Genomic DNA, 23,223 nt, shown 5'->3' with positions numbered 1-23,223 from the left:
CCTCCTCCTTTTTTAAAAGCTTTTAAAGGAAAACACTTTAACCACTTACTTCTGTCCTTTTCTTCTCTTCCCACTTTCCTCTTCTCGCAACAAGCTCACGGCTGATTGTGCACCAGTGATTCATAAATTTATCTCTGGCATGGCACAGTCATGCAGGGTGCACGCGTGAGTGTGTGCGCATGTGTTTGTGTGTGTGTGTGTGGGTCGAGTGTGTGCAGGGTCTGAGCGACAGAAGAAGGCAGCATGCCGGGGGGGGGAAGGGAGGTAGAGAGGAGGAGAGAGGGAATGTGCTGTGATGCCAGCCTTGATTAGAGCAGTAGCACTCGCCGTTTAAACACACATTTAAATAGACACAGCCTCAGGAAGATTTGGGGAGGGGTGTGGGTGAGATGAGGAAGAGGATGTGGTTCCTCTGCTTGTGTAAACTAACACAAGTGCTCTCAATTGTTCTGGTTTTAAATAGAAGTCCCTCAGGCTTCACCTTCCAACTTTCCCTAGTTCATTTGTTTACTTCTTTTTCTCTCTCCTTTTTCTCCACTGTCTCCCTCTCTATTTCGTTCTTTAGTTTTGACACAGAATTGCTTTATCTGGCATAGATTATTGATGTCCTCCAAAGTTTTTGTTTTTTTCCCCACTCTATCCTTCTTCACTGCATTCTTTTACATGACTCCCTCTCGTGTTTCCGCTCATTTGGCTGTCATCCCTGTGCCAGTCAGTTCCCTTCCTCTCTTCCAATTTATCTCCCCTCCTCATTCCTTCCAGATGACCACCCCCCCATCCCGTCTCTCCCCTCATCACCTCAGCCCATTGTGAGTCCCCCTCCCCTCTCTCTTCCCTCCCCTTGTTACTCTCTTTTTTTCCTCTCTGAACCTGACTTGGCCTGCTTGTCTCAGGTTTGAGTGCCCTACTTTGATTTCCTCTCCCTCCTCCCCCTGCTCTTTGCTCCTCCTCTCGTCTTTCTGTTGTTTATTTACATAGAGAGAGAGATGGCAGTAGGGCTGTCAGGATAGATTGATGGATGGCAAGAGGCCACGGGTGAGGGGATCTGGGCGTTTGATGGACGCTCCTGTCAGTCAGGATACTACTTAAAGAATTGGCTGGTACGTGATTGTAAAAAGGTCTTTCTGTTGAGGACTCACCGGCAATATTAAGATACTCACCTTGAGGTGCTCATTCCTCTCACTGCTGGTGTCCTTTTGGTATCTATAGATCTTACATTATTTCCATAATTCAGCCTCAGAGGTCCTAACATGCTAAAGTAAACCATTCTGTAGATGCATATCGACATTTTAGAACAACCTCTGCATCGACAGAGGCACCCAGTGTTTCTGCTCTTAAAAAAGCTCGTCCCTTGTAGATGACATAATTAAGCAGTGTCAAAGTGTGTTACGAGCTAAGCTTAGATGCATTAGAAGAATTAATATGCACAGTGTAGGAGGGAGCCTGTCCATGATCCTCTAATGCATATAGCCACTCTATCCCCTACGCTCATCTTGGTAAGCCATCACACTAGAGCAAGTTATCTCAGAAACCATCAAGGCTAATGTTCGACTGTCTTTTTTTTCCCCCAGTAGTTGGCTTTAAGACTCATATAATCTCCATCCATCGGTATTGCATTAATTTATCAAGTATAATGAATGCACTTGAGTTTTTACTTGGTCATTTAATGCTGACACTGAGGTTAATTGGCCTTAAAAGAATCGGATACTGGCTATGATATCATAGTTAGGCCAGTCTGATTACATATTTAATGCATAATTCAATATTAGGATGGATTTTGATGGAAGTCCCAAACCAAGACTTTAATGCGATGCTTTGATAGGAATCCAGCTTAATATACATGATCTACATTACTTATTATTACTGTCAATGTATTATATGTAAATCTGTTGATTTTAAATATAAGATATTTTTTCATCTTGCTAAAAACTTGACTGAAAATGAATACGTTTCTTAGGAAACTGATTTGGGATGAATAAAAAGATTTTGGACTTGTGACTGACACAGCACAAAATAAAAGATTTGAAACTGAGAACAATTATGTGGTGCAAAGCTTGTCATTTCAGTTTAAAATACATTTGCCTAGTTGCACTATTACTGTGTATGAGGTAATAGTTACGGTGAAGCAGTTGGAGTTTGTGTCCCGCAGTGCAGCTACCCACTGAGCTATACATCATAACACATGTACAGGTCAACACAGTGAGTCTGTAGCCTGAGACGTTACACAACATACAGCTTGATATATTACAGCAGTGCTCTGGCTGAGGTGATAAATTGTCAAAAAGAAGTGAACTTTAACTTAAATGCTGTTTGACTTTGCCTCTGCATTTTTCACATCTCAGTTTGAGAAAATAAACACTAGATGCTTTGGAAAGCTTAAGCAAAGCAGTGGCATCACACATTTTTTTTCTCAGTTTATTTTTGCCGTTGCCACACTGGGAAAGTAACAAGACCAGCCACGCAGTAAGCTGCACAATACCTGTGCCATATCAGTATATACAGTATGTGTCAGAAAATATCTAGAGCTGAAATGCAAATGAGTCAGTTTCAAGCAAAATGCCAAACATTTCCCAGTTCCAGCTTCTCATATGTGGTGATTTGTTAGTTTTGTGATGATAAATTGAATGTCTTTGGGTTTAGGACTGATGTTGCTATACAACAAGAAATCTGAGGACAACTCCTTAGGCTTTAGGAAATTGTAAGAGACATTTTTCATATTTTGTAGGCTGATAAACTGATTGAGAAAGTAATCATCAAATTAAGTGATTATGACAGTAATTGTTAATTACTGCTAGAATTCAAATGAATCACACTGAAAGTATGAGAGTAAATGCAGTTATCAGGAGTACCCAGTCCAATATTGACAGGCTAAACACTGTCCTGTTAAAGTGAAAGGCTTCTCTGAGGACTTCCTGATAAATTGGACACATTGGTCAGTTGAGCACAAAATCATTAGATCACCTAACAGTTGACAAACCCCATTTGCGCTGAGTCTGTAATGGCAGGAACGACACCAGGAAAGGGGCTGCGGAGATCATGTGAATGGCATGCAGCGTGATGAGCAAGAGGAAGAGGCGAGTGCAGGCCATGCTGTTAGAGGTAAATGTATGTTGGCAGTAGCTAAAGGGAGGAAAAGAGTGAGAGCGCAACAGCAAGAGGAGAGAGAAGCCTGTTACTGAATCAGTGGCGGTAATGAGACACAGGTGCAGCCTATGGAGCCACATCCCCTATCAGAGGAGAGGATGGGAAGGCTGGAAGGTAGTCAGAGATACCATAGAGCTACAAGACAGAAGACTCAATGCAACATTTCTCTTTGATAGAACATTATTAGTTATTAGCATGCACACCCCCATAGGAGTTCTTTAACAATCACCCGAAAACAGTAGGCACCCTGGGGACGTGTCATTACTCTGGGCGCCCAGGCTTTTTCTGACTCTCCATTCATTTGCATCTATTTTGAGCTCCTGGTTAAAAAAAATCACTAGTGCAACACATTAAAAACAAGCATGACATGCAGCCGCATCATAGGAATAATTCTGGGTCTTTGTTTGTAGTTCATCATCTCTGATCATTTCATTTAGACTTGCTTTTCAAACATATGCTAATGAATGAGGAGCCAGGAGAAGCCAGAGCTTTGCTGCAACACTGCAACTGATTTCAGTACTTGATTGTTAATGAACTTATATTTGGGTTTGCTTGCTAAAAACAGAAAATGTTGGATTAGTTGGAAAAGCTGCTTCGAAAATTGGTTAGTAGAAAGGATGCATTGAGAAAAAGATTAAGGAGGGCCGAGGGGAGAATGTAAGGTGACAGATTGAGATAGGAAGGGGGGAGAAACAGAGAGGCAAAAGAGGAAAGAAGGGCACAAGCTGCACAGGAAAAAGGTGTTAAGGCAGTGTCAGGGGTATTGAATCAGAGGGGTGTGTGCGAGGATGTGAGCAGCAGATACACACTCCCTGCCGCAGGCAAGGTGGGGTGACTACTGTTGCTGCTATACTTGTTTTTCTTCCCCAACTTTGAGATCAGTCAAAGGCACGAACCAGATGGAAACATTAGGAAGGGAGGAATCCCCACAGTAAACGAGTGTGTGTGGGCGTGCACAGCGACTAGAGAGGGAAAGTGTGGTCCGGAGCAGGTGCAGCCAACATGTGCATGTGGGTGCATGGTTTGTTTGAATGTTAGACATCAGAGAGAGTAAGAGAATGGCCTTTGTATTCAGCCAATACTGAGTGAGTAAATATTTTGGAAGGGCATGCTGCGTCGGTAGATTGTTCTCTCAGGCAGCAGGGGTGACAGCGGAGGAGGGAGAGATAAGAGGAAAGGAGATGGCGAGCTAAAGGAAACTGTGAAGCAGCAGCTATGTTTATTCCACCATGCAGGGATGTGAACACAAACTGAGCTTTGTCCTGCGCCCAGGCTAACTAACGTTAGAGCTAGCTGTGAGACCTCGGATAGACGCTAGCATAAACTGCTTTGCTCCTTCCCCTTCATTTGCTGCCAAATGACATCGCTTACTCCGCTACGGGGTTGCCCTCGCTGCCAGCGGCTGCTATCATGAATGAACAATGTGTACTTCTCAGGGTCCCTACCTCTCCTCAGGGTGCCTCTCCACAGGCCGAAGGTGTACAGGACACACGGCTGGGCATAAGATGATATTCATGCTGAGGCAGGCCTGTTAGGAAGATGTTTGATGTGTTTCATTTTGTACCGTGGGAACATGGTGCGAGTGAGAATGAACATGTGAAGCACACATACAAGCATGCCACAGTGTCAACTTCATGATGCCCCCTATAGTGTTGTATGTATGTATGCTGTTTTTTTTGCTATTGTGTTAGGGCACAACGGCTCCAGTGGGGGATGAGGGATAAGAAGGGTCATTCATTCATCTCACACACACCCTCAACACACGCACACACCTCCCTCACAGGCCTTTCATCTTTACTCTCACAGGCTTCTCTTGTTCTGTCAGTCTCACTGAAGAGAAAGAAGGGGAGAGAGATGGAGGAAGGATGTCAGGGAACGGGGTGAGAAGGGGGCGGGTAAAGGGGGATAGAAGGAAAAGGACAACAAGCGATTTGAGTTTCCTCTTCCCTGCAAAACCATCTACGGCACTGCCTGACCCCACCCTTACTCCATCACAGCCCTTTGGGGAAAAAGTAACAGGTTGCAAGAGCTCTCTCTGCTTCTGTGCACTGCCATCTCCTTCTCATCTTTTTTCCACCCTCCATCTCTTTAATTGTATCCTTCTCATCTCATCCCCTCGTTGCCTCGCCTTAAACACCCCTCCACCCCCACCCAACTCAACTCCATTCTTCCTCTGTCCATCCCTCGCTCTCCCTGGGGCTTGCCTCAGTAGGTCGGTTCCAGTCTGTCTGTTTGCTGATGACTCCACTTGGAGCAGATGTGATGCTCAGCAGCTGTTGCTGTGCTCTGCAAACCCCCCCCCCCCTCTCCACCCCACACTCTCCACTTCATATCTCTCTCTGCCTCCCTTCCAATTGCTCTTATGTTCTTATTTATCTACATGTCTTTTTGTTCCCTTCTATGCCGATGCTCAACTGTAAATTGGTGGAGTTTAATTTCACTCTCAGATCTCTTTTGTCTTCTCTGACCAGCCTCACCAATTTGTTTCACTCTCCATCCTCCCCAATGCAGCCGTTAATGTTCAAAGCACATTAAGATTTTTGTCATAACAATAAGTCTGGAATCTCTGTGTATTTTGTCTGCCTCATGAATGCCAACTGTCACACTGTAATCATGTGTAACAAATTCTGGCCATTGATGGCAGTTTTTCAGAGGGCAGAGGGAGGGTATTGTTCCTCCGAAAATCTGGCGGAATAACAGAAATGTGAATGATTGTGTGTTTGTCAACACCAGTGTGTGTTTGTGTTGTTGTTTATCCTCCCAGCCGCACAATGTTGTTCAAAGCCATGCCCAGAGCTGGAATTAGAAAATCTATGTTTAGCTTGATGCTAAGATGTATAGAGACAGAATGGGACTTCTTGGACACTTGAAGAATGATAAAGTGGGTTTTATTTAGGCTAACTCCCATCAGTGGCCTGCGCTTCTTCAGATAGACTTATTAGAATCTTTATTGGCTCTCTCTGTGTTCATTTGCTCTCTCTCTGTCTCTCTGTCTCCGTCTCTGCGAGAGTTGGCTGGTAAACTGAGCATCCTCTGACAGGTGCCCTCTCGACTGAGATTAGAAGAGAAGAGAGGGAGAGGAGCCGGAGGAGGAGGGGTGGGTTCACGTCACTTTGATGACTTCAGCCTGGAGAAATCTGTTTCTGGACAGGCGTGCGGTTGCATCTGTGTGGCAGGGCGCGAGTGTGTGCATAAGCGTGCGTGCGGATGCGTGCCACATCTGTAATTGGTTGCCGCAGCCGTTGCTGCTGCTATGCTCACAGCTCGGCCTCTGATCTTGTGGAAATCTGGGCTCAGTGTGGCAGAGCCGCCTGCTAATCAGCACTAGGGGCCCCGCGCACAGGAACGTCAACCTGTGCTCAGCTCTGAAGGCTGGAATATCACCGCGCTTGGGATTTAATCGCTCCAGAAATCCCTTAATAGGAAACGTTACATGCAGTCTAATTTGTAGATGTTGAGATAAAACTTTGCAGTTAGTGTGTGTGTGAGGTTGTGACAGTACCTGTGTGTGTGTCCTGTGCACGTGACCGAAACACTGATAAGAGAGATATCAAGCTCCACTTTGCCCCCTGTGCTCTCAGATGATAAGATTACAACAAGGCCAGATGCTTTGTGGCTGTCTTTGCTCTTTACCCTCTCTGGTCTTTCCTCTCTGTGACCAGTGAGTGTTCATGGTGGCATAAGGCACAGCGTCATTGGGAAATTCATACAGGGGAATCATCACTCATTCCTGGTTCCCCTTTGAGGACTGTGCTAATTAGCCGGCGTCTGTGATTAGTTGGCTTGTGTTTGATCTGCTTCACTCCTCTCCCTCTCTGTTGAAAAGGCTTGCCTGCCTGTGTCGCGATTTGGCTGAGAGGTGCACCAAACACACACAGACTCAGACTCACAAAGACTCAAAAACAGACACACAAAGATGTACACAGCGGCAGATTTTTCCCTGCCTTTCGGAGACACTGCAGGTGGCCTCAGAGACACAGTATCATACACCAGCAGACAGGCACATACACACATAGACGCAAACACACAAACACACGTGATCTGCAGTGCTCCAAACCCAAGCATGCAAGCACTTCAGTAGAAAGGGTGCAGCTGTTAATATTTCACTGCTGCATACCAAGAACTATGTTTACTTTCACTTAGAGAGGTTCAGTCTGTCAATGAAATTCCCCTGAATAACCCAGACATTACACTGCTTACTAAAGCAACACAGGGCGTGGGTGGCTAACGAGAAGTGGATTTACTTAACTTAACCCCGAGTGATTACAGCTAAAGATGGGCGAATTATGAATGTAATTAAATTTGTACAAATCCCCCTTTGCTCCCCTTTTGCATTAGGTCTCAATGGCAAAGCACAGTAGGGGATATCCATGCTGCGTTTAATATGACACAAATAGGAGCAATTCTTTGGTGCGTGACAGAGCACTGTCTAATTACACAGAGGCTGTGATATTGAAGGGCCCGTCTGTCCTTGAAGCTGGCCACTGGAGCATGGCAGGGCCATCTCTGTCTGTTCATACCCCCGTCTATCTATCCCTCACTTCCCAATCCTCTATCTGTCACTCTGCCTTAAGGGGGTAGATGGTAAACAAAGGTGGCTCCAACCCAATGTAATGACAACCTGACAGGGGACGACTCCAGCAGCTTGTGTGTGTGCGTGTGTGTTTGTTGTTCCTCCTTATGATCTCTGGGAAGTGGCTTCAATCTTTTCAGAGTCAGATCAATTGTAGCATCATTGTGACTGCAGAGCCATTACAGGCTAAAACCAGGGTTCACGCTGCTATTGAGGGGAAACCTGATTCACTGCTGTTCGCCATTCAGATGAGTAAAGGTGTTTTAGGACAGCAAGCTGTTTATACTCAGTACAAACGTCTGGAGAAGCCAAGAATCCCATGCTATGTTACTGATTGCAGACATCCTCTCCTGCTCCTAATATGCAACCGTATCTTTAAATAGAAAGATTGGTTTTTGATTGGTTTTTGATTTTAATTAACCTCGTTAATTAACCTCATTGTTCCATAGATCTATTTATTTTTCTTGACAGACAGACAGCAGAGGTTTCCTTTGAATGTCAATGCACTGGTTGACCTTCTTTACTTTTTCTCGTGTATGCTGTTCATCTGAGGATGCTGTGGTGTTGTAATTTTCCTTTATCAATACTACATTGTTGTCTCACCTTCAGGGTACAGAACAGAACCACTGTTGTTCATTTTTGTCTGCTGGAGCATTGTTGTTGTTAACAGTGTATAGGGTTGGAACTAGCCATTATTTTTCATTATTGATTAAAATGTTGATTATTTATTTTGAGAGTGAAAAAAGCCCAAAGCATAACATCTTTAGATTGAATTTTCTGTCAGAATAACAGCTCAAAACACAAAGATATCCAATTTAAAATAATGTAACTCAGAGAAAGTTAGCAAATCATCACATTTTAGAAGAGAGAACCAGCTAGAACCAGCAAATGTTTGACATTGTGCTTGACAATTACCCCAAGTAATTAATAGATTATCAAAATAAAAAAAGTAAATGATTATTTTCTACAAATGATTAGATTCTACAAATCTATCCTCAGCCAAGGACCTGACAGTAACATTATACAGGGTGAGAGAATTCAATCTGTCACCAGATTAGTCCAGTAAGGTGTTAGATGGGATGTGATCAGCTGTAATAGTTAAATGTTGACAGCAAAGAGTGTCTTCATTGAAAATGCATTAGTCACTTAGTTACTTTTAGCAGTGTCTTACGGAGTCTCTTGACCTTCTTCGTCTGCAGGTTTAATAGCTTATAACTAAAGAAAAGAAACAACCTAGGCAGTATTGTTCACATATTTTTTTTTTAACTCAGGGAGTTGAATTCTAAGAAAAATGATGCACATACCTGCTTTTTATGTTGTAAGTCCTTCATCTCCTCCGACTCTTTAATGGTACATAGTTTTCATTTCACTTATTTATTGTAAAGCTTTTTTTGTATTTTTTTATGAGCAGTTTAGTTTATATGTGTTGTTTGAAGATTTCATACACAGTAGCCTTTTTGGAGATAAAGTGTGTTGGACTATAGGTCCAGACGTCTGCAGATATGTCTTCTTTTATTATTTTACCTTGACTGTAGCCACGCAGCCGGCTAGTCACATCTTTTCAGTGTATTTTTGTTTAATTTTACTCAACAGATTGACTTTAGAGGAAATACTGGGTTATGTGTCCCTCCCCCTTTTGATCTGTCTCCTTGAGCTGTACGTCTGTCTGTCTATTAGTTGTTCATTCATCCATCCATCTGTCAGCATCAAAACAATACACCATGTTCTCAAGGCAAGTTGTCATAGTGACTGTCCTTCAGAGAATAATCAAAGTTGATCTTAACATTCAGTACATGCGGAAGAAATGGAGCAGGGGCCAGAGAACAACTGTGTGCTCTAACTCCTCATACGTCTCTGCTGTTTATTGCTCTTGTGTTCTGTAGTACAGTGTAGAAACTACAGCCCTCACCTTGTTTCTCTTTCCTTTCTGCCTCTGTTTCAACCCCTCCCTCCTTGGTATCACCTTTCCCCTCCTCCTATATGGGAGAACTGATGGGAGGTATGTGCTGAAGTTGAAGAGTTTCATCTTACCTGCCTCCTATTGAGGCTGGAAGACAATGGGCCATTCACCTCCGCCCTCTCAGCTCACTGCAGACCTGCGGGAAGGAAACTCCGATACGTACAATGCAGCTGTTCTAATATACAAAGCATGGCTTCTTTCTGCTTTTAATTGCTTCAGTTATCTATTGTCTTCCACTCCTATCTTTTTGTTCTGTTTTGCCACATCCTACCTGCCTGATGTTTATTAATTGTTGCCATCTTCCCCCTCATTGTAGCGCTCATTTGTCTTTATGTAAAAAAGATTGAATTCAGGAGCTGTTGCATGTCCTCATTGTATTTTCAACAGGCAGGTGGACTAATTACTCATCCATATCTCTGACATTTTGCAATACACTGCAGTGTTATAGTAATAATCATAATAAATCATTACTTTTGCTCCTGTGTTAGTAATACTTCTGTAAGAGTTGACACACAAGGGTTTTTTTTTTTTTTTTTTAATGTGGGTGTCATATTTTGGAACATAACTCGCCTGTCCTCTCAAATCTTTCCCTGCAGACTTCAGTGCTCCTACACACACTTGCCATCAGTAATTCAATCCAGCTGGTTGTTGCTGTGTGTTGTGATGGACACAGTCATCAGTTTATCATAATATTGGTACACTCCTCCTTGTTTGTTTGTTCGTGGTTTCTGACCTTCTGTCTTCCATATGGCCGGCATTGATTTGGTAACATGCTGTGTGATCCTCCTGACAGATTGACTGTGCTAATAGCTGTCTCCCTCATATCACAGGACTACATTTTAATCCTTTAATGTGCGGTATAAATTGGATTGGTCTCTCACCCCCTCAGTTATGAATGAGCTGCGCATTGACAGCGTTGTTGACCAATGTACTCGTCAGCAGCAAGATGAGTGACACTGTGGGAAGAGCAGCTGGGAAATGAAGCCCCCCTCCCTCCCTACCGCCGCCACTACCACCACCCAAGGTGAAGTAAAGGTGAACGTCAGCGAGACAAACCTGGAAACACAGCTGTGTTTGGGTCCGGGGGCGGGGTTGTCATGGAATTCCTCTCACTTTAACAGGCGGCTCAGTTTTTAATTCGGGGAAAAGGATCACACCCAGACTGAAATATCCTCTCTGACACCTCGGTAGACTCTCACATCCAAGTGTTGTTGGGGAGGCAAAAATAGGACGCATAATCACATTATGTTAACAACTGACATACCGAGAGACGGATGTATACACACAAAATGATGGATGAAGAGATAACCATGCACGCACACGCTGCCTGCCTCGGACATTTGCAGAAGTACCTGGCACTCTTCTCCAACTGTGCACTTGTGACTTAGCTTGATCCTTTAATTCAAGGCTATTTCCGAAGTGAAATGCGACCAGACTGTGGATGTGCATACACACACACCACACCACACACACCACGCACATACACACACACACACACACACACACACACACAGTAACAGACACACTTCCAAAGGCATTCAGAGAGTGATGTTGGAGGGATTTTTTGGGGGCGAGCTTGCTGCTAGACCTGATAAAGAGGTGCAGGGCCTCAGCATGCATAATGTGGGATAGATCAAGATATTTCCTAGACACTGACCCAAGTCCTGTCTGAAAAATGTTTCCCCAAAGCCTCAGATTTACATTTTATGCTTCCTCGCCGACTGCAGATCTGTCGCTATGGTCACCCGACAGTAAAACCAATATTACATTCAGGGCTAAAATAACATGCCCAGTACAATTACCATGAGAAGTGATGGCACACAGGGCTAGAATGAAGAAGTCAGACAGAAAAAGAACTAGCAGAGTTAAAAAAAAAAAAAAAAAGGAAGAAAAAAAGTAGTCAAGTAGTCAGGGAAGAGCAGAATGAGCTAGGGGGATGAAAAGGATTTATTCCAAAATGAAAAGACAGGACAGGGCTATGTCACAGAGGGGGAAAAAAAGAAAGTGAGCGATGCTGAGAGAAGGCGAGAGTGGTGGAGGTAGAATGATGTGCAGGGCCCGAGCAGACAAAGCAGAGCCAGGAGCCGCAGGGGAGCTGGGTGTCTGTCAGCCATCCAGCCAGTAAGTTATTCAGTCACTTATTCAGTGGGTTGGAGCGATAGCAGTTGCAAGGCAGTATAGAGGCAGCAGTTATTTGTTTGGCTCAGGAGAGCTGTGTCCTTTCAGTAAACTGTCTGTTACAAGCGAGACTTTACTGACCCTAACAGGGCCAGCTCCAGATTAAAACATGCAATATCATAAAAGCGCGCTTGCACCTTATGGCCTTGGTCATTTTCTTTTTGTGTTTTGTGCTTTGTACACCTCTGCTTTACACAGTTGCCATATTTCTCCATGTCCCAGAGCCGTTCTTTATTGCCGTCTCTTCTCTTTGACCATCTCTCTCCTTGCCTCATTCGCTCTCTTTCCTGCCTCTCTCGTGGGTCAGGTACAGTGTAGATGTTGGTGTCTATCAATAATGAAGAGATGAGAGGGAGGAGGAGGAGAGCAACTGCTTTTCGTTCTTACCCAGGGATGAATTATTCACCCAGTGGAGAAGAGTGCCTCTCCAACCCGTGTGTGTACGATCTTGTGTGTTTCTGAGACTGCCTCTCTAAATGTGGTTATGCTTTACCTAGCAGTTGTACGTGTGGAAATGTGTTTTGTCTCACCATGACCACACACACACAGCATTTTGACTACTTTGCAAGTCATTTTTATCTCTCATGCATGGTTTTCCCTTAGCTTGGCAGATGCTAAATGATTAAGCATGTTGTGTATGTTGTTCAGTTGTAAGGTTCATCCTGTTGCGAGGTGCGATATGCAGCGGGAAAATAAAAGAGACCACTATGTGTGTCTGATGGATTGTGCCAGTTTTTCCAATTCCATTCAAACAAACATGATCCAGACCTTTCTCAGACCTGTTTGATCAGCGGAGCTTGCTAGACTCGAAATATTCTGTTTGTGCTATGTACATAACAGAAAATGGAAGATATATAGGATGAGAGAGTGAGAGAGGTCCACAGAGAGATGGATGCATAGCTATTGTGTTTGTGATTTCATGTCAGAGCCCCTGCAGTTAAATGGCTCGGAGATCCCATTGTGAATTCTTCTACTTTGCCAGTTTCCTCTTATTCTCGAACTCATGCATAGTGTATAGATTTAGTCTCACGGCAAGACTAAGGTCATGGCCCAGGTTTGAATGCAGGAGGTTGTGGCATTTTGAGCTGAAGTGTACACACTTTCCAAAGTATGAAATGTTGTATTTGAAGGGCTTTTAAACTTCCCTGCTGGGTCTTTTTTCATTAAGATGATACACTTAATTGAATTGGCAAATGCTTATTTTTGCAAATGATATTCGCTGAGTCCTAGGGCATGTTTGTTATAAACAGGCAACTAAACAGGAATATGCATCAGGATCCAGATGCACGTGTATACGCACACACACGCACATTTGCCAAACACACACACCTCCCTGTGCAGATTTCTCCTCCAGCTGTTCATTTCTCCTTGCCACTTTGAAGCCTGTTCATGTCTCCCCATGTCCCTCCCTCCAAACCCCTTTTTTCTCCTCCGCTCCCCTTCTGTTACATTTCATGCATTTCTGCCTTCCTTCTTCATTTCTGCCTGTGTGTCTGATTCCCCTTCTCTTTCCACACTGTGTTGAGAGTCAGTTATCATATATTTCATCATGTCACTGTGAACAAAGTGAAATGTAGCACCCCCTTCTTCTTGCACCTTTTTTCCTCTGCTCCTGTTGCATCACAGGAGTTGGTTTTTACCTCCTGTCTCCTGCATGCAACCTCGCTGTAACACCAACCACTGTTTTTCTTTGTTACATTTCCCAGGCAATTGAGAATCTTTGGTGATTTTGAGTCTAGATCTCATGTGATAGCCTTGAAGTCTTCTGAAGCGTGCCTCTTTACCAAACCTAGGTGCTTTTGACTCATTTCTCCTGCCAGTAGAGCTTACAACATGAATGGATAATAATAGGATGTAATCTGAGAAGTCCATAATACACAGAGGTTACTTCTAAATGTAGCTTTCACATGTGCTATTGATTGGCCCCTTATAGAGAGCCCAGTGGAAAGGTCAATGAGAAGACGAGACACATTTCAAGTCTTCATTTCCTAGTTTTATTCTTGGCTTGTCAAACTGCCTCGCCTGTCAAAGCTAAGCTGCATTCCCACTCCGTTCCCTGCATACCAAAGTATCCACATCTAAATGTGTGCGTGCATGTGCAGTGTATGCACGTTCATTGTGTGGCTTTGTGTGTGTGTGTGCCCACATTTGTGTGTGTGAAGGTCAAAGGAACCAGTGCTGCAACAGTGTCGGTAGCAGCAGCAGACAGCAGGTTCAGGTTGGTGCTGTTCCAGACTCCAGCTGATAACGGCTATTAGTACAGACCAGCAGCAGTTTGGACATGACACGCAGCCACCGCAGTGTCACTGTTTTGGTTCAGACACCATAATGGAAACATCACACAGAAATCACATTTTTAAGGGCAGCCACACAGGCAGGTGATTTTGAGTCGAATGTCAGATAGCACACGTCAACTTTAATACACGTTTGATAGTCACTGCTTATGACTTCTCAAAGCAGCACAAAGGAGCTAAGAGAGAACCCAAAGAAAATGAACAGTCGGCACCCAAATTACAGCTGCAATATTACAGCCTCTAAAAAGATAAAGGGAAAAATATTGAAGATTTAGTGAGAGAGAACAAACTGTTGCTCTTCAAAAGGGATAAACAGGTTAGTTATGAAAAATTTGAATGCTCACATTTGTTGTTATGTTGACTCTATACACCAGAGCAATGGATTTAAAATTATGAGGGAGAAGTCCTGACTTTCAGCATTAATTGTAAAGTGTTAATATCCATATTAGTTGAACAGTAGCCCTGTCATTGTCTTCCTCACAGTTCAAAAATTGGAGGTCTGTATAAAACTAAAAAGGTGTGTGATTCCCACACCTGAGGTGAGCAGTGTGGAAGTAAATACCCTCAAACACCCTTACAGCTGAAAGTCAGCACTTTAATCTTGGTTATTGTTTCATTTCAACTCCCTTTGCTGGAGCACAAAAAACGAAAACAAAAAAAAAAAAAACACAAAATGTGTCACTGCCCCGATACTTACAAGCTGCAACGTACAAAACTACAGCTCCAGTAATAATTGCGGAATTGAATCGGCTCCTCTGTGCCAATGTCTCAAAAAAACAAAATTGCACATCGGGAGCCTCACAAAGCTGGTATTTGGCAGGGCTTTCATTTAGAAACCACTTGTATCCAAGGCCAGTGAACAAACATGCAGACAGTGTTGTGCTGAGAAGAATAAAGCCCAGACCAGTGAACAATGGAAAAGAAACATGACCTGATAGATCATCCATTGCCATTTTTTTAGCACTCTGGTTATTGTTTGGTGGAAATTCAAGGAAAGCAATGTGTGTGTAATAACATGGATATGAGACCAGCCCTTTGGAAACATTTGATGCAAATATCTCTTTAATGGACATTTATTTATGTTGAATCAAGCTCAGAGATTATCTTTGCCTGTGCATAAACCAGAGGAGGATTTTAGCTGTACGTAAATAGAAGTGTTGTACTTGTGCTTGGATCAATAGTTAAGCCACCAAGCCTGCAGTCATGGTTATATACAAACTTCCACCTCTTTATATTGTGAAATCTGACTACAGTGTGCCTTCCAGTATCAGAAAAACTCATTTCATTACATCACAAGAGCTACCCTTGTGTCCGAATCTCAGTACGTAAAGTCATCAAATCTGAATGGTGGGCTGGAAATCACTCTAATTCCCCTGTAAGAAAAAGATTATATTTGAGGAAGAAAAGTCAGAGAGAGAGTAGGCAACGACAGTTTCCATCAGGACAGAACGGTGATGTTCCATCTCGCAGTCCATACTGCCCGTATCAAAGCTATTATTCTTCAGGAGTGGAGGGGGTGGGCACAACAATAACAACAACAAGACAATAATGGAAATGGAGAAATTCGCACAGACCTGGGAGAATAATGAAAGTGCAGAATGCTTATTGAGACAGCAGTGCGCTTGAAAGGCCAAAGGAAAACACACCCACATATTTTCTCTCTTTCACCCACTCAGACATGCATACACACATATGCACACAATGGACTGCTGGGAAGCAATCTTCAAGAACAAGGAGAATGGGGAAGCTTCATTCTAGCCCACCTGACAGTGCATAGCCTCTAGCTTGATGAAATGGCAGAGGCAGTGAGCTCTGAAGGCCATTAGATATTTTAGATGATGGCCTCCACTCCCTGTCCCCCTTGACGTTGTGCTTTTCTCCACTATAGTGGGGAATCAGGCAGAGGACATGAATGCCATTAGGCGTCTGAGTCGGCCAGGCAGGCAGGCGGACACAGGCGGATAAGCGTATGTTCGTTTCATAAGCCATGGCTGGCTCAAATGGGCTGCAGAGAAAATTAGGATTTTGAGTATTTTTTTGACTCGCTCTCTTGCTTCCTCTGGCTCTTTCACGCTGTTTCACTGTGGCCTCCCCCCCCCGCACTTCTCGCCCTCTCTCTATTCACAGCCACAGTGTTTCTCACAAGGTCAGGTGTGGAGCCTACCCTGGCTCTCGCTGCTCCACACCTCCCACTCTTCTCCCTCTCATCTGCCTCTCCTCGCTCTGTTTCTCTCTACCTGTACCCCCCCCCCCCCCCCCCCCACACACACACACACACACACACACACCTCCATTTTTAGGTTCTCCCATCGCATCTCTCTTGGTCTCTTTTTTCACCTACTTCCTCTCTCACTCTTATTTCCCTCTTCTAAATGTCTCTCTCTTTTGTCCCTCAGCTGTCTTCTATTAACCTTGTTTATAGCTCTCACTGTCTCCCCTCCGCGATCCTCCTCCTCTCTCCTCTTCTCTCACCACTTTCTCTTTTCGCTCCCCCTTTCATTCTCTATTCCTGGCACTGCGTTCTCTTCACACCCTTTCATCCCCACTTTCCTTACACTTCAACCACCCCCACCCCTCCACCGCTCTCATCCTCCATCACTTTGGCATTCCCAGGCTGTCTCTCGTCTCCTCCTTTCATCCTTCCATCCTGCGAGCACACTTCCTCTCCCCCCTTCCTTCCCGATTCATTTTCCTCTTCACAGACAAATGGTGGGAAATATGGAAATGTCAGTGTGACCAGGCAGGGGATCAGAGAGGACTGTGTTAATATGGCAGGGCTGTCGCAGAGCCATCAGCATAATGTGTGCGTGTGCGAGCGCGTGTCTGTGCATCGTGTGAGTGTTAAAGACATAATGATAGGTGACAGTACTTAGGATGGTGACATCTGACTACTTGAGGATGTTGAAGAGGGCAGTTTGCCTGTGCTTGCATTTGTAATTTCATGTGCATTTGGTCTGGTGTTTCTTGTATGTCACCTACAGGCAGCAGAGCTACTGTAAAGTAGAGCAGCGGTGACACAAGGCTTCTGTTCTCACTTTCCTCCCCTCCAACCCTCTCTTTCTCTCCCTCTGTCGCTCCTCCTTTCTTCTCACTCTTACCCTTGAACCGTCTTTTATCTCTAATTCCCTCAGTTCCTGTCTCTCTCCACCTCCTGTCTTGCTCTCTTCTGTTTAATGTGACCAGTGCTCTCTAAATATTTATACTGACAATTACTGTTTCAGATGCTGCCTTGCCTCAGCATTTCCAAAAGTCTGATGTGTCCACGTATGTGTACGCACATGCACACATGCACGCTGACTTGCTCTTCTTTGTCTGCCATTCTAACGACACCAAGTCTCTGAGTCTACAGGGCTGGGGTTTAGGGACTATCATGAAGGATCAGGCTGTGCAAGTCTTTGTATTTCTTGTGTGTAATATTCATTTCCCTGGGGCGGTATAGAGTCTCATAAGGCCAGCCTGTCTCTCATCTGAGCTCTGGCAGGAGTTGACCTGCGTTGGCTCTCCCGTTATTGCCTCAGAATGACAGACAACAGGCCCAGCTCGGCTCTGCCCCTACATTATGTGCGGACACAACAGCTGTGCATGCATTTGTGTGCGAGTTTGCACATGTGGACACAAGAGGCAGAGTAAACAATCTTCAGTGCCACTTTGAGTAATGACCTCAAGCTGACTCTGTCCATACACCCCAATCAAGACAAGTAATCAAGGGTTTCAGTAACCCTTTATCCCCTTTTATCTTCCTCTGTTTCACCCTGAATACAGCTCCCATTCCCAAAGCTAATTTGTAATTAGTCAGACTAGTTAAGGTGGATTGACAGAGGGTTGTAGCTTGATCTCCACTAAATACTCTTGACATATGAAAGATAACAAACTAGGAGCTTCACAATAAAGCTCTCTCGAGCCACATATGAGTATGCATGTGTGAGTGCACATGCTTCTGTGCATCTGCTTGCACAGATATGCTCATGTATGTGTGTCCAAGAGAGGAAAAAAAGAGCAAGCTGTTCCTCTTTTCAGTCCTGTAAGGCTCTCTGCTGCTCCCACGGGCTGCTCAGTGGTTGTCCAGAGGTTCCTCTGTGGCTACAAGGGGGTTGTTTTGTGGTTGTAAATTGGGCTGGTCCTGGGAGAACTGGTGTTATTCTAGGAAAGGCTTGTTTTCCTCCACTTTCCCACTCAGTCTTTCGCTCATTCCACCCTCTTCTCTTCCTCTGTATTGATATCTCAGATCTCCCCAGAGAAGGTGTGGTGTTTATTGCTCGTCAAAAGAGAAAGACAGCACTGCCCTTTCCTCTTATCTCCTAGCCTATGGGTTTCATTTGTGTGTGTGGGTGTGTGTTCCATCAGCCCTCCAGATCATATTAGTTTCAACACAACAGCTTTGGCTCAGCACAAACTAGTGGAACTAGTTCCGCAAGTAATTGTTTGTCTTTAGGGAAAATTGTGTTTCACTGGTCTGTTGTGTGTGCGTGTGTAGCCTGCTGCTAAACACAGTCGGAGCACACACACATTGGCACGTGTAGCCCTGGCTGCAGACATTTGAAGTTATGTATCCGCAGGTAATCCACTCTTACTTAAAACAGGTGCCATCTTGCTGACATACACTAATGCGTGCTTACTCATACAAGTAATTACGTTTTCACAGAGGTCTGGATTACACACACATACACGGACAGATTGTCGTTCTAAAGCTCCCTCGCTCGTTCTGTTTCTCGCACACCCACTGACACAACACACCAAGAAAAGCATATTTATTTTGACTCTTAGCTGTTACACAGGAATGTGTCGGCACAGCAAATGGCAGGCTATAGAAAAGCATAACCCATCCTGATGATTTATGACCTATGTGCAAAAGAGAACTGGCTTTCCTCTCTTTTTTTTCCCCAACACACATCCCTTTATTTATTTTTTTTCGGCCACTCCATCCACACACGCACAGTCATGGAGAGATACCAGACTCTTGGCCTACTTGCCTGGGTTCACTAATGCTGTCCTCTGTTGTACCAGACACTTCCACACTCGTCCTCATTTATCATCAGCAGGCTTTATACCAATACGATTTCTCTGCTTCTTGTCTCCTCTCCTAGTTCAGAAATGAAGGAAACAACAGACATTAATGTTTCTCTTTTTCTTTCTTTGTTGGTTCTAGGAGCGGCAGGTCAGCGAGTGAAGGTGGAGCCAGAGGTGTCGTCATATCCTGGACAGACAGTCAACCTACGCTGTGCCTTCACTGATGCCACTGGGATTCAGCTCACAATGGTCAGATACACTAAGTCATTATGCAGTTGTTTTCAGTTAGGATTCAATTGCTTCTTTATACCACCACACTCATCCCAACTCTGAACTGGTTTTGTGGTATGAAATTCTAATAAAAATGTCTGTTTCATCCCGAAATTACAGCTCATTGTGCTGACTTGACACAATGTAATTTGTTGAAATTGTTTGAGACTACAATTTGTTTTCAGTGAATATACAGTTTAATATTTGACTAAACAAATGGGTATTTTTCTGTAAAATGAAATATTTGTCAATAATGCATCAGCCTGACTCTGCAGGTGTGTGAAACCTGTGAAACAGGTGGATAAGAGCAATTCATTGTAATCAAAAGGACATAAAATGATAACACAGGTCCATGTGCCTTGTTTATGTGGCACAATAAACCTTAATCTAACAAATCATAGCCCACAGAAATAATCCTGAGGCTAGTAATAGGTTTTTATCACATTTAGGCTTAATGTTTTATTACTCCAAACAAACAATACTAAGCTTCATTTTGCTTTAGGGGATTGAATATGGTAATGGGAGCACTTCTTAGTCGCATCTCAATGAAGTGGGAAGTGCACAACTCTGCTTGGTTCCATGAAGAGCAGCTGAGAAAGAGAGAGAGAGAGAGAGAGAGAGCTGCTCCTGAAAAACTCACATCCATATTCATACCTGCTCCACTTTACTTGATTGTAATGCTGTGTACGCTGCCCTGTGGAGTTTACAGCAAAACGTGGAATTGTCAAAATTCTCTTTGGTGTCGCTTATCAATGCCATGATAAATGAGGCCTGTTGTTTTTCTCAGTCACTGTACGCATCTTAACCACTGACCCTGTTCCTGCTCCACCACAGGTCACGTGGATCTATGAGCCGAAGGACGGAGAGAGGATCAATATCGCTGTGTTTCACCCCAACTTTGATCCCAACTATCCAGACTCACCCGTGAAGGGCAGAGTCAGCTTCACACCCAGTCCTCCAAACCTGGCCAGTCCCTCCATCCAGATTAGCGATGTTAGGATGACCGATGAGGGGAAGTACATCTGTGAATACGCTACTTACCCGATTGGCAACGAGCAGGGAATCACCTATCTGGTCATGCTGGGTAGGTCACTAACATAATCTACATTATTTCTGTAGTGAGCATGTGCATATTTACCCTGCTTACTATATATGTACAAATACAAAGTATTATACGCCTACCTCTGCCTGTCTGTCGCTCCAACTCTCTCCCTCCTCCAAAGGTAGTGTGCAGGTTAAAAGCATGTTCAGCGATGCTTAATTGCTGTTTTTAAGTGGTATTGTCAGATCAATTGTGTTCTTGTTAATGCAATGGAACCATTGGTCTAACCTTGGCCCAGCACCAGTTCCCCTGCTCCACTCTCTCCCTCCAACGTATCATGCCTCCCTGCCTCCCCTCAGGCTCTATATTGATCTGGCTGCTTGTCATGCCTGCTGTCAGCTTCTGTCCTGCCTGCTCTCCTCTGATCCCACACAAGTATCACAGAGGGCAATTGAATTGAGGAGGTATGAGCAAAATAGAATAGAGAGGATGAAGGCTGACAGAGATCATGTAGTGATTTAGAATTTGTTTATGGAAATGCAATGGACCAGTCAGGGAAATGGTTTATCAATAGTGGGTGATAGGGATAGAGAGGGAATAGATTAAAGAAATGGAGGGAGGCTGAAAGAAGATTTAGGGGTTGGGTGTGTTTGCACTGGTGCTCATAATTGTTTATCAATGTAGGCTCTGGAGAGAGAAAAGACAGTAGAGAGAGTGGGGTGGGGATGAGGGGGGTGGGGGGTTGAGTGAGGGACAGGGGATGTTTGGAGATTGAGGTTTTGGATTTACTTTTGCCAGACTGGTGACTCAAATTGTTTATCAATAATGGTGCACATTATCTTTTCCCTCAGCTGTCTTATTTCCATTTTATCTATCTCTGCATCCTTTAATCTTCTCTCTGCCACTCTGTGTCCCTTCCTCTCTCCATCCACCCTCCATCCTTGCATCAATCTGTCCATCCATCCACCAGCTAAGCCTCAGAACTCAGCCTCCATCGTAACAGTGGAAGCAGGCACTAAGCCTGTCACTGTGGCACGCTGCGAGTCTGTAGATGGACGTCCCGCTGCGCAGATCTCCTGGGTGACCACAGCCAATGGAAATGCGTCAACAGTGTCTAAGCCGGGTACCGACAACACCGTGACAGTGACCAGCGAGTACCGAATGGTTCCCACAGCAGCAGACAATGGGAAAGACATCAGCTGTGTGGTGTCACACAGGACCCAGGTCAAACCAGAGAGCTTCCCTTTGAAACTAGCAGTTCAATGTAAGACACCACACACACACACACACACACACACACACACACACACACACACACACACACACACACACACACACAACCCAGCACTTATCAATTCCTTTGCTGTTCACACTCTAATATGGTTTCAAACCTTGGAGTTATTAATTGAACCCATTGCTATTTTTCTCTCCTCCCTTCTGTCATTCATCTGTCCTTCCCACAGACGCCCCTCAGGTGACAATAGTGGGTTATGACAATAATTGGTACGTGGGTCGTACAAATGTGGTGCTCACCTGCCAAGCTACTGGAAACCCTGTTCCCACCTCCGTCCAGTGGAAGACGTGAGTATCAACACATCCTGGACTCTCTACTATCTTGTCTTCACTTGGTCTTTTTTTTAAGGTCTCTTGCTTTCTCTTTCTCTTCTTTCTTTTTCTCTCATTTTTCAGTCCTTACCCTTCATTCCTAGGTCCACATTCCTCACAGAGCTGTAATCAGCGCTTTTATTATTGCCACTACAGCCCTGTGCTCTGATTATGGAGATAGCCGTATAATTTCTCATAATGGACTCTGTGACTTGAGATTTAACCCTCGCATAATGAGAAACACAATATAAGTCTCTCTTTCCCTTTTTTTCTGTATTATCAGCTATTAACATTACTGTGACAAAATTTAACCAAAAAAAAAAGAAACAGCGAAAGTTTAAAATATGGGAGAGATGAGATTTTGGGCTTGGATCGAGCTGTTTCAATTTTCCTCCTTTTGAGGAAAGAGAAAAGTGATTGGTTTTTACACTGCCTTTCAAGATTAGTGGAATTTGATGACATTGCACATTACAGCACATTTCTGTAGATGTACATTTGTCTAAATGCTCTCATTGTGCTCAAAGTCAAACAAACCACAATCCTATTGCCTATTGCCTTCTCACTTTTCTTCTTCATCATGGAAATATACTCCTGTCTCTGCAGGATGTCAGGAGAGATACCAGACACAGTGCAGATCAAAGGCAACGAGCTGAGGGTGCTGAAGGTGGACGAGGCTGTCAACACCACTTTTGTCTGTGAGGTCAAGAACCGCATCGGGACCACCAGGGATCAGGTCACAGCCATCGTCAGAGGTGAGTTGAGGGACACACAAAAGCTCACACATCACAACATACGAAAGTAAACAAATGGTTTGCAAGCTGTAGTTGAGATAACAGTTAGAAATATACTTTGTAAAAGTGTTTGTGACCAAAAAAACACTTAGTAACAGATGTGATGATGATGATTTGTGTTTTTCTGCACTTTGCTGATATGATGAACAGCATTCAATTGTTGCTGTCATCACAAATGCATTAAAACCAAGATTAAGTGTAATTTGCACAAGTGGCAAATGTCCTAATACACAGATAAATTGTACACAGTAAATGTGTCAGTAAAGCAGTGAGCATTTCAGAGGTGAAATGAAAAACACACACGGGGCTCACTTAGGTCTCGTTCATCATCTAAACCGTCCCCTGGCTTTTGTATGAAA

At 44.0% G+C, this 23,223-nt stretch overlaps 1 protein-coding gene across 2 annotated transcripts in view; it reads left to right on the top strand.

Annotated features, from left to right (window-relative positions):
- The window catches only part of LOC108880692 (nectin-2), a 74,149-nt gene that overhangs the window by 9,723 nt on the left and 41,203 nt on the right, over positions 1–23,223 (top strand). For both annotated transcript variants that reach the window (XM_018672330.2, XM_018672329.2), the window contains exons 2-6: positions 19,296–19,405; positions 20,261–20,510; positions 21,439–21,732; positions 21,932–22,049; positions 22,677–22,825. In XM_018672330.2, coding sequence (XP_018527846.1) covers positions 19,296–19,405; positions 20,261–20,510; positions 21,439–21,732; positions 21,932–22,049; positions 22,677–22,825 — 921 coding nt within the window. The remainder of the gene's footprint in view (positions 1–19,295; positions 19,406–20,260; positions 20,511–21,438; positions 21,733–21,931; positions 22,050–22,676; positions 22,826–23,223) is intronic.

Source organism: Lates calcarifer, linkage group LG15 (genome assembly GCF_001640805.2).
Source record: "Lates calcarifer isolate ASB-BC8 linkage group LG15, TLL_Latcal_v3, whole genome shotgun sequence".
Lineage (NCBI taxonomy): Eukaryota > Metazoa > Chordata > Actinopteri > Centropomidae > Lates > Lates calcarifer.
The sequence above is the reverse complement of the archived record's forward strand: the minus strand, read 5'-3'. Positions and strand labels throughout refer to the sequence as shown.